The 19,044-nt window shown below is 39.1% G+C and overlaps 1 protein-coding gene across 1 annotated transcript; it reads left to right on the top strand.

Annotated features, from left to right (window-relative positions):
• The first annotated feature begins 597 nt into the window (after positions 1-597).
• On the top strand, positions 598-16,897 carry LOC128234772 (uncharacterized). The gene is made up of 10 exons (XM_052949278.1): positions 598-709; positions 2,998-3,205; positions 3,606-3,712; positions 4,967-5,166; positions 6,041-6,209; positions 8,364-8,535; positions 12,909-13,006; positions 14,074-14,218; positions 14,925-15,173; positions 16,543-16,897. The coding sequence occupies exons 1-10, from the start codon at positions 608-610 to the stop codon at positions 16,680-16,682; spliced, it is 1,590 nt and encodes a 529-aa protein (XP_052805238.1). The 5' UTR covers positions 598-607; the 3' UTR covers positions 16,683-16,897.
• The last annotated feature ends 2,147 nt before the right edge of the window (positions 16,898-19,044 follow it).

The raw sequence follows: 19,044 nt of genomic DNA, 5'->3' as shown, positions 1-19,044 counted from the left end.
ATCATTATTGTTTTCAAATGATCTTGACTATACAAAACAAGATGTGTTTCATTGAACGAGCTATGCAAGATGTGTTTCAGTGAACGACCTATAACTAATGCTTGATAGTTTACGCTCTACTTCTTATAAATAACACTGAAATCTATATTCATTTTTCCCAGATGGCTATAAATAGAACTAGTATAATAGTGCAAACGAAATTATTTCATGAAAATTTGATTCGTGTTTTGCCTTAATTGTTTTAGCTAAATTAGTGACCTTCTAAAGATGCTGATTTAACACTGCATAATTATGGAGTTAGTGCATGTCGACTATAACAGGATCTTAGTGACTTATGCAAGCTGTGACAACTTTTAAAGTAAGTGAACTAACTCAACTTAATACCATTGTGTCGAGGACATGTCGGTTGACTGATAGATTCGACATTTGTGGAAAGCTTTAATCAGTTATTGAATTGCCACTGAAAATTAATGTTTAGAAACAATACTTGGATTGGGTGCCGTATTTGAATACCAATATATGAAATATCGTATTGTGAGCTAAAAGCTAGGCTGTGATCAGACTTGTGTCATCGTACATCTTCACAATATCCCACGTATTTGCCGTCATGTCGGAAAAGCCGCCACTCCGCCTAGAAGACATTCCTGTGACAAACATGACCGCATACCTGCTTGACAAAATCCGGCACTATGGGGACAAGGTTGCCATTGTAAGAATAACACAACATTTATTTCTGGCATCTTGATGGGCCATTTAAATTACTGATTTCTCCGAGCCTCGGTGGGTAGTAGGGGCGATGGCCTTGCCTGGTAGTATGTGTGCATTTCACATATGGCCCACATATTGGTTGGTTCAAAATAGATTGCCAACTTAGCGGCTTATACATGTAACTCGGAGTTCACATAACTTGGTTTTCCAATGGCGGTACAAATAAAAAGGTGAAATTCAAGCTATATTGAATTTAATGTAGCGGATAAATAATGCGGTTGTTTCCAAAGTAGTGTGTGCATATTAAAACGGTACATTTATGTTTGTACCGGGGAATAAGCTTGGTAAAACCAGAATATTTATAGTCCCGGATTTTAGCTTTTGTCGTATGCTGTTCGTCAAGGTAGATAACTGCGTAGGCGATTGAGGAGATCGTATATCGAGTTATGTAATGGTCAATGATTGTTTTTTCTACTTGAATCATGCGAAGCAAATGCTACGTAGCTAGTTTGATGATCTGAGTAACGAATTAGGCCAACCTATGAGTGTTCAGCCTCCTTAATCAGATAGTAGAGTTTCTTTTTTTACACAATGTAAGCAATTATGCCTGTTCTTATTTCTGATGAATGTATCATTTAAAGCTGCACTCTCATAGATTTACCCTTTTGACAACTTATTTTTCTTCTTTTTTTTGGTCTTGGAATGAGCAAATTTTCGCATAAATGTCTGCAAACCAGTGGTATAAGACTTTCCGTTCGAAAATTAGTGTTTTATGGGTAAAAGGGTTACTAACGGTTTAAGAAAAATGCATAAAACATCAATTTTTCGTCTTAAATATGAAAATCTGCGACCTGATATTTTATCACCAATCTTATATCACTGGTTTCCATGCATTTTCGCATAAATTGGCTCGTTCCAAGACAAAAAAAAAGTTGTCAAAAAGGTTAATCTGTGAGAGTGCAGCTTTAAATGTTTTATTATATTTTGCCATACATCCTTGTGTTCATTTTTGGTACATATTTGTTATAACACTAATGCCCACATGAGCCTAGTACTTGAAAATACAGCTGAAACTGAAATTGGACAACGTAAATTTTTTTTCCAATTAACATCATATTATAATGGCTGGTTTCGTTACAAAACTTGAAACACTTAATATACAATTACACTTTTTAATTTTAGACAGTTGTAACCGGATATTATTGCTGGTTATCAAAGCTAGCATTAACTCGAAAACGAGTCAATATAAAAAATAAATGTTATGTAAATGTATAGCTGTTATTTTTATTTATATCATATTTTATCATTCTTTATTGAAATTGCAGCATTCACCTTACATTATGTTCAACATTTTGTATTTTGTAAGGACTTGTTTCTTTTCACAATGATTGATATTCAACTGAACTATTTGATAGTCATGCATTAACAATAACAAACAGCAATATAATAATACTGATATTAGTCATCCGCGTGATGTATGAGCTCATCATTGCTATTATATGTAGCTATCAAGTAGCGGCATACTTAGATATCAGTGAAATAGCATACATACATTCATTTACATAATTTGCCGCTCTGCACTTTAGTCTCCAATCCTTTGATATAAAATTTTGACCATCTGCAAACACAGTGGCTTGATGACAATCTATGTAATATTATTGTTTTGTCAAATCTCATTTTATGTTAAAGGCAATGTAAATATATTGATGATATACATGTTCAAGTATGTGTAAAATATCATTTTGGCTAGTTGAACTGATTATTATGACTTTATAGAGCCTTTGTCATGACTTTAAAGCTGCACTCTCACAGATTGAACGTTTTGACAACTTTTTTATTTTTTGTCTTGGAAAGAGCAAATTTTTGCGAAAATCCATGGAAACCAGTTATAAAAGACTGCTGACAAAAAATAAGATCTCAGATTTTTACATATATGTTCAAAAAATGATGTTTGATGCATTTTTCTTAAACCGTTAGTAACGGTTTAAGCCATAAAACATCAATTTTCGAACGGAAATATGAAAATCTACAATCTGATTTTTGTCAGCAATCATATATCATTGGTTTGCAGATATTTACGCAAAAATTTGCTCTTTCCAAGACAAAAATTAAAAAGTTGTAAAAATTGTAAATCTGTGAGAGTGCAGCTTTAATGAGTCTTTGTCATCAAGCCACGGTGTCTGCAAATATACATGAACTCTCAGTAGCCTGAAAGAAAATATAGATATCCGACCTCCTCATGCATTACGACAAAACGTCATAGTCTAGATTCGTTTTAATTATGTCAAGGTCGATGCCACAAGCGAGAAAACCACAACATATTCGGAGCTAGTCACGCGCATTGAACGGGCAGCTTCCGGTCTGCAGGCGATAGGTGTGATGAAAGATGACGCCATCGGCGTATTGTCACCGAATCATCATGACTATCTGGTCACGTTCTACGCATGCGCACTGGTGGGAGCCACACTCCAACCAATCAGCCCGATGTATACCAAGGGTGCGTCAATTTTAATAATAAATATAAGCCGCTTAAAGAGACCTACCTTCGTTTAATTACTGGAATTTGATTACTTTTGTTTAAATTCTTCATTTAGGACAAAATGTTGCCTTCCGACGTAGCATTTATGACGTAATTTATCACGTTGTACACACACACACACACACGCACGCACGCACGCACGCACGCACACACGCACACACACACACACTGAATATAGTGTCTGATTATGAGACACCACGAGCATGCGCACCTGGTCGGAGATGGAACCGTGAATTTCGTGGAAAACAGGCTGAGACCTGAACAATCAGATTATATTTATTCTGATACATGTTTTCGTAGCATTGTTTATTATTATATAAACGTTTTGTTCTTTTTCCTTTCTCCTCCTGTACGACAGACGACTTAGCCAAAGTTCTCCGAGACTGCAACACCAAGTTCCTGTTTACCGTGTCTGCTCTTTTGCCCAAAGTACAGGAAGCGACACAGGGGTTGGAACACATTAAGGTATTAATGCATCACAGTATTGTTTCATGTTAGTATAGTGCAAAGGATAACGGCATTCCAAGACAACTATTTATGGAAGATTATCAAACACAATTACAGCTGAATAATGTCCCGGCTAAAGTGTAGCTGTGCTTTCCATATGTCGGATGGATGGTTGGATGGATGGATGGACAGACATGTCGCAAAGTTTGTCCGAGCGAAACCTCCAAAACTGCAGAAACTTCACAGGAATTATAAGTACCAAGCATAGTTGTTCATTAACATCGCTATGTTTTGCGCGAGTAAGTTTTCACTGATTTACAACCATTGTTAGTGTGATATTGAACATATTTTGATGAAATTTCACAGAACTGATACGTACCAAGCCATAACTTTATGGATCGAACTACATCTTCATGTTATTCTTGTTTTGTTGCAACTCCACATTAATAACTGTCATGAACACTAGCGGTGCTCGATATGGATATTTTCTCGCTCGAATTTAAGATGGCCGACTGGCGGCCATGTTAGAACTGCCTTAAACGATATTAACCATTCCGTACCGTTCAAGCCAATTTTAACATTTACAGTAATTGTAACATGAATTCAGTTTATATAATATCCCTATGTTATTGATTTGTTCGCCGCACTGTTTCTGACACGTCAGTGATTGGTACTAAATGTAGTTATGTATATCGTCGGCACGCTTGGATGGTTTTACATTGAGTTTTATACATATAGAATACACACATATTTAGTATTTACTTGTTAAAAAAACATCATCTAGAATTGTTATGCGTCGTTTAATCTGCATAATCGTTATCAACCAGACAATCAGTAAACCCTTTCAAAACTATACCAATATTATCATGAGTTACCTTGCATCGCAATTTAATACCATTACCATGTGCATATATGAGAAACATTTGCCCCTGGGGTAAATATGTCCACGGGTTAATCTCGTCATATAGACATGATATTATATTATAAGCCACTGCTGAAAGAATTGCTTCGTGACTTTCGTATGTTTATGGTCTTCCAAGCAACAGCCTGCACACGTTTTTGCTCCTTTTATAACTTCTTCGAAACCGCTTTGTTAAAACATCGTAAGATAATTTGTTCGTACTGGTCAAGATTTTTTTTTAGAAAACCAAACAAGTAAAAGCTTATTTTTGTATATACATGTAGTATACTTTTATTATATTTTCATAAACGAAATAATTTTATCACAAAATTTGATGAATGGATTTACAAAAAAAAACACATTTAAAATAGGTGTTACTGTATGGAGAAGCCGGGGGTGATTACGAGACATTCGAGTCCCTCCTGGATCCGGGTCACGCCCCCTACCGGACACCGGAATTGGATCCGAGGACGTCTGTAGCGGCCCTTATGTCGTCTTCCGGTACGACGGGATTCCCTAAGGCCGTCTGTATTTCACACTACGCTATTGTCGCCAACACAATCCAGCAGATGTAAGTACCGGTCACGGTCCCCATCATTTGGAGCTCCTCGGCCATTTTTGTCGAAAATAACGAAAAAATGGCCGAGGAGTTCCGAATGGGTTCCCATAAGAGAACATAGGGGCCTAAACACGCAAAACAGTTTCGATATCATGTAAAGACCAACATTTAAGAAGAAAAAATACATCGTCGGGAAGGAAAACATAAGTTTTTAAGTTCAGGGGATTTTTAGCCGAAATATTTGGAAAACATTACAGTCGAACTCAGAATTGGTCAAAGTATATGGATATGCAACTAACTCAATTTCTTTAAGAACTCGGAAGTTTGAATGTGAATATGCCAGTCGCAAACTGTAGAATATGTTGCAATAAAAATATCATGAACAATGATGGCGACTTACCAATGTTGCAAACATCTTGGTGACCCTTATCAGCTATTTAAACGTCTATATGACGTAGATCGTGATAATGTCTCTTTGAATCTTCTACATGTCCATGCTGGGACAGACATGACATGCACTCACTGTGTGGAAACAACAGACTCAATATGATTCATCGACATCAGGATTAATCGTAAATGCAACATTTTTCATCTAAACGAAATTGGGTTTGAACCCTATTATCTTCTAATCACTTCCCACAGTTCTATGGAAAGAAAACTTATTACCTTTGGAAATTAATTACTGTTGTTATACATTGAGTAAATGCTAGGTTAATTTCGCAATGTTTTAAATGGTTTTAACATTCTTGCTCATAATATATTTTGAACCAAAAATATTAACAGATATAGTTTTGGTTTAAAAGAGTAAAAATAAAACTGAACACTAACACCAGTGGTATGCGCAACCCTGTCAACGCCTTAGCCATCGCCTTCGCTTCATTTACAGGTGTGCTGGTTTGAACAGCGATAAGGACACATTTGTGACGTTTTTCCCGTTTTTCCACGCGCTTGGACTCTACATGGTGTGTTTCGTCGGCCACTCTCTAGGCGCCCGCATCGTGATCATGCCGCGCTTTGATTTTGAAACCTTTCTTCGGCTAATAGAGAAATATAAGGTTGGTTTGAAATTAATTAACTATGGTAATGCTGTTGACCGAGTTATTGAGTGGCTAGGGTCTACTGTTTCTTCTATAACTGCTCCTTCTCCTGCTGCTGCTACTGCTGCTACTGCTACTGCTACTGCTGCTACTACTACTACTACTACTACTACTACTACTACTACTACTACTACTACTACTACTACTACTACTACTACTACTACTACTACTACTACTACTACTACTACTACTACCACTTCTACTACTACCACTACTACTACCACCACCACCACCACCACCACCACTACCACTACTACTACTACTACTACTACTACTACTACTACTACTACTACTACTACTACTACTACTACTTCTACTACTACCACTACTACAACTACCACCACCACCACCACCACCACCACCACCACCACCACCACCACTACTACTACTACTACTACTACTACTACTACTACTACTACTACTACTATTACTACTACTATTACTACTACTTTTTATCACGGACAATATTCCTGATATACACTGTTTACTGTACGCAGATGATGTGGCAAATTGTGCTGATACTGCCATAAACCTTCAACGACAATTAAACGCTATCTCCAACTTTTGTAATGAATATGGGATGCAGATTAATTATTGTATTTAGAAACGGAGGCCCATTACGCCAGTATGAAAATTGGACACTTAATGGTAACATCGTCAGAATTACATCGATGTACAAATATATGGGTTTATTGTTTACTCCAACATTATCTTGGTCTGCAGCGAAATCCAAATTAGCAGCTCAGGCAAGGAAAGCCATTTTTTCAATTAAAAACTATCAGTTGTCATTTGGTACGTTTAATCATAATGAATTTTTTAAACTTTTTGATACAATGGTCTCCCCGATACTGACATTTGGCTCAGAAATTTGGGGATTCAAAGAATGTAATGAGATTGAAAAAGTACAGCTTTTCTTTTGTAAATATTTTCTCGGAGTTAAGAGTTCTGTAAATAATTGTGTGGCTTTAGGTGAATGTGGTAGATTACCAATGTTAACTATTTATGTCTCGAAATGTGTAAAATATTGGTGCAAAGTATTACAAATGCCTGAAAATAGATTCCCTAGAAATTCATATATTATGATAAAAAAATCTGGATAGTTTAGGTAGGCGTACTTGGGCAACTTATATAAAAGAAATATTGTTTACATATGGCTTTGGGTATGCTTGGATTGCCCAAGATGTGGGAGATATACATATATTTATGTGTCATTTTAAAATAAGAATTGCTGATTGTTGTAGACAAACATGGCTTGGTGATGTAAATAATTCCTCACGTTGTGATACTTATAAATGCTTTAAGTCTTTATTGAATGTTGAAAGATACCTTAATATCAGTTTACCGTTTCCTGTACGAAAATCATTGGCAAGATTTAGAACATCTAGTCATAAACTTCATATTGAAATTGGTCGATTTTTTTGTATTGATAGAAATGATCGCTTTTGTACTTATTGTTTATTGGATAAAGACATACTTGTTATTGAAGATGAATATCATGTGTTTTTTAAGTGTTCAAGATTTAATGACATCCGGGAAAATTATTTGTTCTCTTGGTATCGTGGAAATACTGACATTTTTCATTTCTATAATATGATGACATCGGAAAATGTTACCCATATTAAATCCATTGCTCTTTACATTCATAAACTCATGTTAGCTATAGATAACACTTAACTTATTAACCAAGAGACACAACTCTTATTTAGTACATATATGCATTTTGTTATATTTGATTTGCATTGTAACATGTATTATGGGCTGGAGGCCTTTCATTGAAATAAACTTTCGTTCGTTCGTACTAACACCACAACCATCACCGCCAAATCCACTACAACCACCACCTCAAATAAAAACACTACACTACCTCCACTACTACCAGTACAGCACCACCACAACCATCACTACAACTACCACCTTGACCATCTCCACTACCACTTCCACCACCGTCACCACCCTCACCACAACTGGTGGTTTTATTTACTCGCTCTCTATGAGATCCAAACAGATTTGAACAAATCGGTGTACAAGAGCGTTATTTTACGTTCTTTATATTATTTCCAATAAATAGGTTATACATGTTGCTTACTACACTACTGTTTCCACGTTTTACAGCCAACAAATCTGCAACTAGTTCCTCCCATCATGGTGCTGTTAGCGAAAAGTCCGAAGGTTTCCGAGTACGACCTATCGTCTGTTTCCCAGATAGCGTGCGGAGCTGCGCCACTCAGTAAGGAGATAGAGGACTTAGTGAAAGAGAAACTAAAACTGCCGTGCATTTTTCAAGGTGAGAACATGAACAGTTTCGTTCACATTGCACATTGTGGTATAGTATGCTTATGCTTTGTTAAGAACCTTACATGCATATCAAAAGAGAATCTTGCATATAAACCGGTGCTTAGGAGCATTGCCAATCTTCCTCGGTTACGTTTTTACAATATTAGACCAGCAGACTGTTACGAATTGTCAACGAAAATTGCATTTACAAGGTCCAGTATTTATAACTGTGTATTGAGCAAGGCAGGAAACCATTTTACAGGGAGAAGGAAATATTCGCACTATCGTGTATTAACCAAAGTTGGGAAACAAGGTTTAACGAAGAAGGAAATGCTCGCACTCTCGTGTATCTACCAAGGAAGGGCAGCGGGACGGTTGAATGGCCAAGGACATGATTGCCTTACCGTCTTTTAACCAAGCTGGGGTAAAACGTTTGAATAGACAAGCACATGCATACTCTATTTTTACCTAGGACAGTCTAACGAACGGTTGAACGGACAAGGACATGCTTGCTTTATCTTTACTGAGGAGGGGCTAACTAACGGTTGAACGGACAAGGACATGCTTGCTTTATCTTTACTGAGGAGGGGCTAACTAACGGTTGAACGGACAAGGACATGCTTGCTCTATCTTTACTGAGGAGGGGCTAACTAACGGTTGAACGGACAAGAACATGCTTGCTTTATCTTTACCTAGGACAGTCTAACGAACGGTTGAACGGACAAGGACATGCTTGCTTTATCTTTACCTAGGACAGTCAAACGTACGGTTTGACGAACAAGGACATGTTTGCTCTATCTTTACTGAGGAGGGGCTTACTAACGGTTGGACAAACAAGGACATGCATGCTTTATCTTTACCTAGGACAGTCTAACGAACGGTTGGACGAACAAAGACCTGTTTGCTCTATCTTTACCTAGGACAGTCTAACGTACGGTTGGACGAACAAGGACATGTTTGCTCTATCTTTACCTAGGACAGCCTAACGAACGGTTGGACGAACAAGGACATGTTTGCTCTATCTTTACCTAGGACAGCCTAACGAACGGTTGGACGAACAAGGACATGCTTGCTATATCTTTACTAAGTAGGGGCTAATGTACGGTTGAACGAACAAGGACATGCTTGCTCTATCTTTACTAAGTAGGGGCTAATGTACGGTTGAACGAACAAGGACATGCTTGCTTTATCTTAACCTTGGACAGTCTAACGAACGGTTGGACAAACAAGGACATGTTTGCTCTATCTTTACCTAGGACAGTCTAACGTACGGTTGGACGAACAAGGACATGTTTGCTCTATCTTTACCTAGGACAGCCTAACGAACGGTTGGACGGACAAGGACATGTTTGCTCTATCTTTACCTAGGACAGCCTAACGAACGGTTGGACGAACAAGGACATGTTTGCTCTATCTTTACCTAGGACAGCCTAACGAACGGTTGGACGAACAAGGACATGTTTGCTCTATCTTTACCTAGTAGTGGCTTCCTAACGGTTGAACGGACAAGGACATGCTTGCTTTATCTTAACCTAGGACAGTCTAACGAACGGTTGGACAAACAAGGACATGTTTGCTCTATCTTTACCTAGTAGTGGCTTCCTAACGGTTAAACGGACAAGGAAATGCTTGCTTTATCTTAACCTAGGACAGTCTAACGAACGGTTGAACTGACAAGGGCATGTTTGCTCTATCTTTACCTAGGACAGTCTAACGAATGGTTGAACTGACAAGGGCATGCGTGCTCTATCTTTACCTAGGACAGTCTAACGAACGGTTGGACAAACAAGGACATGTTTGCTCTATCTTTACCTAGTAGTGGCTTCCTAACGGTTAAACGGACAAGGACATGTTTGCTCTATCTTTACCTAGGACAGTCTAACGAATGGTTGAACTGACAAGGGCATGCGTGCTCTATCTTTACCTAGGACAGTCTAAAGTACGGTTGAACGAACAAGGACATGGCATGTTTGCTCTATCTTTAGCTAGGAGTGGCTTACTAACGGTTGAACGGACAAGGACATGCTTGCTTTATCTTTACTTAGGATGGGCTAATGTACGGTTGAACGAACAAGGACATGTTTGCTCTATCTTTACCTAGGAGGGGCTAACGTACGGTTGAACGAACAAGGACATGCTTGCTCTATCTTTACCTAGGATGGGCTAATGTACGGTTGAACGAACAAGGACATGTTTGCTCTATCTTTACCTAGGAGGGGCTAACGTACGGTTGAACAAACAAGGACATGCTTGCTCTATCTATACCTAGGAGGGGCTAACGTTCGGTTGAACGAACAAGAACATGTTTGCTCTATCTTTATTTAGGATGGGCTAATGTACGGTTGAACGAACAAGGACATGCTTGCTCTATTTTTACTAAGTAGGGGCTAATGTACGGTTGAACGAACAAGGACATGCTTGCTCTATCTTTACTAAGTAGGGGCTAATGTACGGTTGAACGAACAAGGACATGCTTGCTCTATCTTTACTAAGTAGGGGCTAATGTACGGTTGAACGAACAAGGACATGCTTGCTCTATCTTTACTAAGTAGGGGCTAATGTACGGTTGAACGAACAAGGACATGCTTGCTCTATCTTTACTAAGTAGGGGCTAATGTACGGTTGAACGAACAAGGACATGCTTGCTCTATCTTTACTAAGTAGGGGCTAATGTACGGTTGAACGAACAAGGACATGCTTGCTCTATCTTTACTAAGTAGGGGCTAATGTACGGTTGAACGAACAAGGACATGCTTGCTCTATCTTTACTAAGTAGGGGCTAACGTACGGTTGAACGAACAAGGACTACTTGCTCTATCTTTACCTAGGAGGGGCTAATGTACGGTTTGACGTACAAGGACGTGCTTTTTTTCTTTACCTAGGAGGAGCTACTTACGGTTGAACGAACAAGGACATGCTTACTCGATCGTGTTGTGTACAAGTAGGGTTAAACGGACCAGACCTTGCTTGCTCTTACATGCTTTTATCAAGGAGTGGAAAACGTAGGGTTAAACGGACCAGAACCTGCTTGCTCTAACGTGCTTTTATCAAGGAGTGGTAAACGTAGGGTTAAACGGACCAGACCCTGCTTGCCCTAACGTGCTTTTATCAAGGAGTGGTAAACGTAGGGTTAAACGGACCAGACCCTGCTTGCCCTAACGTGCTTTTATCAAGGAGTGGAAAACGTAGGGTTAAACGGACCAGAACCTGCTTGCTCTAACGTGCTCTTATCAAGGAGTGGTAAACGTAGGGTTAAACGGACCAGACCCTGCTTGCTCTAACGTGCTTTTATCAAGGAGTGGTAAACGTAGGGTTAAACGGACCAGACCCTGCATGCTTTAACATGCTCTTATCAAGGAGTGGTAACGTAGGGTTAAACGGACCAGACCCTGCTTGTTCTAACGTGCTTTTATCAAGGAGTGGTAAACGTAGGGTTAAACGGACCAGACCCTGCTTGCTCTAACGAGCTTTTATCAAGGAGTGGTAAACGTAGGGTTAAACGGACCAGACCCTGCTTGCTCTAACGTGCTTTTATCAAGGAGTGGTAAACGTAGGGTAAAACGGACCAGACCCTGCTTGCTCTAACGTGCTCTTATCAAGGAATGGTAACGTAGGGTTAAACGGACCAGACCATGCTTGCTCTAACGTGTCTTTATTAAGGAGTGGTAAACGTAGGGTTAAACGGACCAGAACATGCTTGCTCTTTCGTTTCTTTATCAAGGGGAGGAAACAAACAACTGAATGGACAAGGACATGCTTGTTCTACCTTGTCTTTCCCAAGGAGCGGTAAACGTACTGTTAAACGGATAGGGACAACCTCGCTTTACCGTAAATTAACGGTGCATGAATGTACTTTTGTGTATTAAACAAGGTGGTGGGAACATACGTGCTTTTACCAAAGAAGGTTAATAAAACGGTTAAACAGACAAGGCAGCCTTGATCTATCTCCTTCTGGGGCATGCTTGCTCTGCTGTATATTTACTTAGACGAGCCAACAAACGGTTCCTTGGACTTATCAAGACAGGGCAAGCGTACGGCCCCACGAGCTGGAACATGCTTGTTCTACCGTGTCTTTACCAAGGTTTGGCAAACGTACGGTTCCATGGACATGGACATGCTTACTCTATCGTGTTTATACCTAGTAGAAGCAAATATAGGCTACCATGAACGTGTCTGAATGAAGATGGGGCAGCTCATGCGTGTTCCAACGTGAATTTACCTAGATTGTTCAACCTTTATGTTCCGCGGACAATGACTTGCCTATCCTTTTGCATGCATATCTTAGGCAAGCATGCTCAAATTATAAAAAACAACAACAATTGCTTTACCACTTCTTGTGAACTGTTATGTTTTATGTCTGAAGTAGTTTCCGTTTGTCTTTAGGTTATGGCATGACTGAAGTAGGTGTGACCCATTTGAACGGTCGAGGGGAGTTTCGGTACAAATCTGTAGGCAAGCTGCTTCCCCTCACAGAGATGAAGGTATGACCGTTGTAATATTTCGTTTGAGCTACAGTTTACAAACTTTTATATTGTTTTGCCTTTTTACCCATCAATTTTGAGTTTTCTTTAATGAATTAGTCGGTTAGCGTTAAGCACAAGTTTTAAGTGGTAGGCTGAAGGCAATAGCGAAATAGTGTAATGGGCAAAAGTGCAATAGTGCGATGGGCAATAGAGCAGTGGGCAAAAGTTTCATAGTGCAATAAAGCAATAGTGCAATGGGCAATAGTGCGATGGGCAAAAGTGTCATAGTACAATAAAGCAATAGTGCGATGGGCAATAGAGCAGTGGGCAAAAGTGTCATAGTACAATAAAGCAATAGTGCGATGGGCAATAGTGCAATGGGCAAAAGTGTCATAATACAATAAAGCAATAGTGCAATGGGCAATAGTGCAATGGGCAAAAGTGTCATATTACAATAAAGCAATAGTGCAATGGGCAATAGTGCAATGGGCAATAGTGCAATGGGCAATAGTGCAATGGGCAATAGTGCAATAGTGCGATGGGCAATAGAGCAGTGGGCAAAAGTTTCATAGTCCAATAAAGCAATAGTTCAATGGGCAATAGTGCGATGGGCAAAAGTGTCATAGTACAATAAAGCAATAGTGCGATGGGCAATAGAGCAGTGGGCAAAAGTGTCATAGTACAATAAAGCAATAGTGCGATGGGCAATAGTGCAATGGGCAAAAGTGTCATAGTACAATAAAGCAATAGTGCAATGGGCAAAAGTGTCATAGTACAATAAAGCAATAATGCAATGGGCAATAGTGCAATGGGCAAAAGTGTCATAGTACAATAAAGCAATAGTGCAATGGGCAATAGTGCAATGGGCAAAAGTGTCATAGTACAATAAAGCAATAGTGCAATGGGCAATAGTGCAATGGGCAATAGTGCAATGGGCAATAGTGCAATGGGCAATAGTGTCATAGTAAAATCCAAAGCTCCATTGGATTCGCGAGTAATAAATAATGTGTGAGTTTGAACTAATACAGTATTTTTTTCATTGAGACAACTAAATGTATAAGTTGATACGAATCATGGTTTTACAGATTGTGGATGTGGAGACAGGGAAGCCCGTAGGACCAGGACAGGAAGGAGAGATCTGGATCCGCGGACCGCAGGTATGTGGAGGCTACCTGGGGCTTCCCGAGCAGACACGTGAACTCTTCACCAATGACGGTTGGGTGAAAACCGGTAAGTGGAATTAACAAAGTCTCTGACTAAGTGGTTTATAACTTCAGCATAATAAAAAAATTTTATGTGCAACGCCTGCGTTAGAGAATGGTAGGTTCAATAAAAAGTTTTTTCCAATTTATTTCAATCTTAGTAAAGTGACACTCTTATTCAAAATCAATACATACACATGTATAACAAACATCATTTTTGACTGTTAAGCCTTCAACCTCTTACTAAATAATGCTGGAAAATATCAATTATTGATAACAAGATTGTAAACGTGTATTTAATAGCAGAAAGCGCAAAAATATTAAATTATTGGTGATTAACTGTAATCTGCTATAGTCTCATAAGGTAGAAATACTTTCTTTCAAATTAGACTCGGTTTCCTTCATAAGAACCATTGTTTTCGATGTCTATGCATCCTTTTTGGAATATTAAAGCAATATTATTAATTGTGGTAAATCTTATTTGGGAATAAGAGCGCATCTTTATGCAAAATTCGTCTACTTGAACGGGACCACTTGAGTAAACATTTTCTGATACACCTGTTGAAGTTCCTAGTCAGTTTTCTTTGCAGAAATAAAGTTGTATTCACCAAATTTAGTATCGGTATTTGTATAAGTGCAGTGCAGACTCAACACTCTGTAAACCGTCCGATAATAGTATTTTGCACATACTTTTTACCCTGACAAACTTAATCTCCGCACGACTTCTGTACCAGGTGATATCGGGTATGAGGACGAGGACGGGTACCTGTTTGTGGTGGACAGACTCAAAGAGCTCATCAAGTACAAAGCCTTCCAGGTCGCCCCGGCAATCCTTGAAGATATCCTGCTACGCCATGACGCAATCGCTGACGTAGGCGTCGTCGGGATGCCGGATGTCGAGGCAGGTGAGCTCCCGCGTGCGTACGTCGTCAGGAAACAAGGCAAGGAAGCCAGTGAAGAGGAGATTAGGAAATTCGTTGATGGTGAGATGAGTTTAAATATTACTCATATTTTATATCTTAAAAACACATCTTTACGAATTTATTGACACTCTTTCTATAAAGTTATAAGTTAATTTTTGTTCAGTTTCAATAAAACATCAAAGTTAAGATATAATTTTACTTACATTTTATGAAATAAAGGTCCTTGCAATCGATTTAGGAGAACGATGAAGGAAGGGTGTGATTATCCAGTAGAACAAATGTCCACCCTTCACCCTAGTGTTCACATACTCGAGGTATCATGGTCAAGGTCAATCACAATGTCGAGGTCACTTGGTCGAGATCAGTGACATGGTTGGGGTCACATGGTCGAGATAACAGGGTCGAGGTCAATCACATGGTGGAGGTAAATCACATGGTCGATATTATATTGTCGAGGTCAGTCACATGTTCGACATAACAGGGTCGAGGTCAATCCCATGATCGGGGTCAAATGGTCGAGATTACAGGGTCGAGGTCAATAACATGGTGGAGGTAAATCACATGGTCGATATTATATGGTCGAGGTCAGTCACATGGTCGATATCACAGGGTAGAGGTCAATCACATGATCGGGGTCATATGGTCGATATAACAGGGTCAAGTTCAATCACATGGTCGAGATCAATCACATGGTCGAGGTCAATAACTTGGTCGAGGTCAATGGTCAATCACATGGTCGATATCACATGGTCGAGTTCAATCACATGGTCGAAGTCAGTCGCATGGTCGATGTCAATCACATGGTCGAGGTAACAATGTAGAGATCAGTCACATGCATGAGGTCACTGTTGAGGCTGACACTGACTTCTACCCAGGAGTCTCGTCAGGAAATCAAGGCTTTCATTTATGGAGGGCCCGTATCATTGGTGGTTGGGATTCGTTCGGGACGATTAGTTGCAGCGATGCAACATAGCCAGAAGGTCATCAACCTTTATGTTAAGTGTTGATACCTGGTGATCTCATGTAATTTGGTGACATCGTGCTGAAATTTGGTGAAATGTCCGAAAGTATGACATACATATTTTTTTATTTCCGAATGTATATTGGCTCTTAATTTCTGAAATCGAGCAAAAATGACACACTTAACAAGCTTTGAAGGTCAATTAAACTTGTTTGCTTTTTTTTTTACGGTTGCTATTTTACATTTTCATTTCTTCAAACAATATTCTCACAAATTATTCCAAAATAAAATTGACTCACTAGGCATCTGCAGTTCGTGTATATGGGGTCGGATATCTTTATGCTAAAGTCGATTTATGTCTTTGAATAATTAATTAAACTACTACATAAACTCAAAGTTTTCCATTTTGGGTTTTTGTTGGCTTTTTGTCGTTTGTTTTAACATTTTGAAATTTGTTTAACATTTCAGCCCAGGTGGCTCCCCACATGAAGCTGCGGGGCGGGGTGGAGTTTATACAGGAAATACCCAGGACCGCCTCCGGTAAAATCCTCCGGAAATCACTTCGGGAACTCGCGCGGGCGCTTGCAGCAAAACAAGCGCCTGCTTGATCATGCTATTTATTGGGCACTACGTTTTGAAACATTTCCATGTGTCAATTAACCCTTTCCCAAATCTTGATTATCAAAAACATAAATTCCTTACAGAGTCCAAAACCCTTTCGGAGAACATTGTACATATGTTATGGTTATATACTTGCATGTTTTAAGACTTTTTCAAAAAACGTACGTTTCCATAGACTGTGTATGGCCAGCAATAATTTAGAATAAAGTAAGATAATCAGCTCTTGTTTATTGCTTGTTTATTTCTATCAGTTATCCTATAATATGTGTTTGAGAATGCATTGCACAAACCAAATTGACAAACATAATGAAAATGTGAAAAAGTAAAGTTAAATATGTAAAGGTACTGGACTGGTAACAAGTGGCGGATCCGTGGTTTAGTGGTAACACACTTGACTATTAATCCAGGGGTCGCAGGTTCGATTCCCCGTCGCATCACTAAAAAATACTAATCGTCTTCCGGGAGGGACGTTAAATGGGGGTCCCGTGCTGTACACTCGTACACGTTATTGACCGAGGGTAGCTCTAACCAGGGTTGCAGTCTGTCTGTGCACTATGCTCCAAAAGCCTAAAATGACTAACACTCTTAATGGAACACTCACCGAATGGGCAAAGCCCGCGAGGGAGTATAAATATGCTTTAGTAACTGTTTGGAATTCATTGTTGTGTCTTGTAACAGGATCTTGTACAGGGTCGGTATTGTATTGAGTTTCTTTCATGTGCTCGAGTGAATCAAAGTATAAGGACTACGACAAAAATAAATATTTTGAACACTATGACAAACATTTACTACTCATTTCTTGAGCTGAAAACAAATATGCTCCCGAAATAGTGTTATCTAATTTAATATGAACAACGTTCTGAGTTTTTATCACGTAAAACACATTGATTCCGGTCAAATTGAACCATTATGGGTTTTTTTATTTGACACATGTGTAATAACACAATGCTCTATTTCAGTAAAAGAGTCCGACCCTCGGGCACGCTGCGTTGCCGGTAAATCGGCAAACCTCGTTACCTGGCAACGCAGGTGCCCTCGGATCGGATTTTTCTATCCGGAACGGATACACATGACAGATATTATAATTCTTGCATACCGGACGTGTGTTTCCGGTCATGTGACCAGTGCTGGAAAACCCCATCTTACATACCCTATGTAAGATGAGTCACGCGCAACAACGCGCCACTTCTTATTTCATTTATTTCAGTATGGTTTATGAAAGATATAGTATGCCATTTCAATAAAGCGCAATCAAATATATATGTTTGCAAGACTTTTAATTAAAATAAAAAATAATTCATCGTAAAAAACGCTATTTTTAGTTATTTAAAATTACTGCGCTCTATGACGTCAGTAAACAACGTCGCACGCGCTTTTTGGTGTAATTGTACAAAAGTTCGTTTTTTTGTACGTCATTTTTCCACAAATTCATAATTTTAGGTATGCAAGAAAAAATATCAATCATGTTTTTCCGTTCCGGATAGAAAAATCCAACCCTCGGGCACGCTGCGTGACCGGTAACTCGGCAAGCCTCGTTACCGGCTTACGCACGTGCCCTCGGGTTGGATTTTTCTATCCTTACCGGAAACACATGATAGATACTTATAGTGTATTCGTTTTATTTCTAACCGAAAGAATATATACATGTATGAGAAAAAGAAATCTTCAGCATGTAATCTACAATATGATTCAACTCGCCATGTCCGATGTATAAATATATATTACTGTTGTCCCGTCGTGATGCAGTAGCCTGACTCGGAGACATTTCTGTTCAAGGCCACAAGTAATGACAGAGGCAATTATAACTTTATTTTGCTTATGAAAAAAAATAATATTTTACTACAGTAGATCCTCGTTGGCTAGACTGGTTCCCTGCTTACTGATATTCCATACAGTACCGATAACGATAGTGTTAGGGGAAGGAACTCAAGACTACCCGTTGGCTCGCTTGGCTCGAATTTATCGTTAGCTCGAACTGAATGTAAAGGACCGATTTATTCATACTGAAGGTAAGCCTTTCCGCTTGACTCTAATTCCTCGTTGGCTCGAACTGCATTGAAGGACCGATTTATTCATACTGAAGGTAAGCCTTCCCGCTTGACTCGAATTTTCCGAGGCTCGAAGTAAATTCGCCGGTCCTTCGAATTCGAGCCAACGGGGTTCGACTGTGTTTTTCCTCTACCTCCCTTTAATAGAAGCGATATCAAAAGATATTTATCAAAGTTGACATAATTTTATACGATTTATGTTTTATATGCATAACTGTGATAAAAGTGTTTTTTTGTTTAGAGAGAGACGCCTTCTGGATACAGAAATATGCCTAGAGGATATCATAATACAATGTTTACC

This window comes from Mya arenaria, chromosome 1, assembly GCF_026914265.1.
Source record: "Mya arenaria isolate MELC-2E11 chromosome 1, ASM2691426v1".
NCBI classification, from domain to species: Eukaryota; Metazoa; Mollusca; class Bivalvia; order Myida; family Myidae; genus Mya; species Mya arenaria.
The sequence above is the reverse complement of the archived record's forward strand: the minus strand, read 5'-3'. Positions and strand labels throughout refer to the sequence as shown.

Excerpts from the sequence above, each read along its gene's own strand:
- LOC128234772 (XM_052949278.1), top strand. The coding sequence starts at position 608 with ATGTCGGAAAAGCCGCCACTCCGCCTAGAAGACATTCCTGTGACAAAC. Across the intron at positions 3,713-4,966 it reads AGGGGTTGGAACACATTAAG|GTGTTACTGTATGGAGAAGC; the intron begins GTATTAATGCAT and ends CATTTAAAATAG. Across the intron at positions 6,210-8,363 it reads GGCTAATAGAGAAATATAAG|CCAACAAATCTGCAACTAGT; the intron begins GTTGGTTTGAAA and ends CACGTTTTACAG.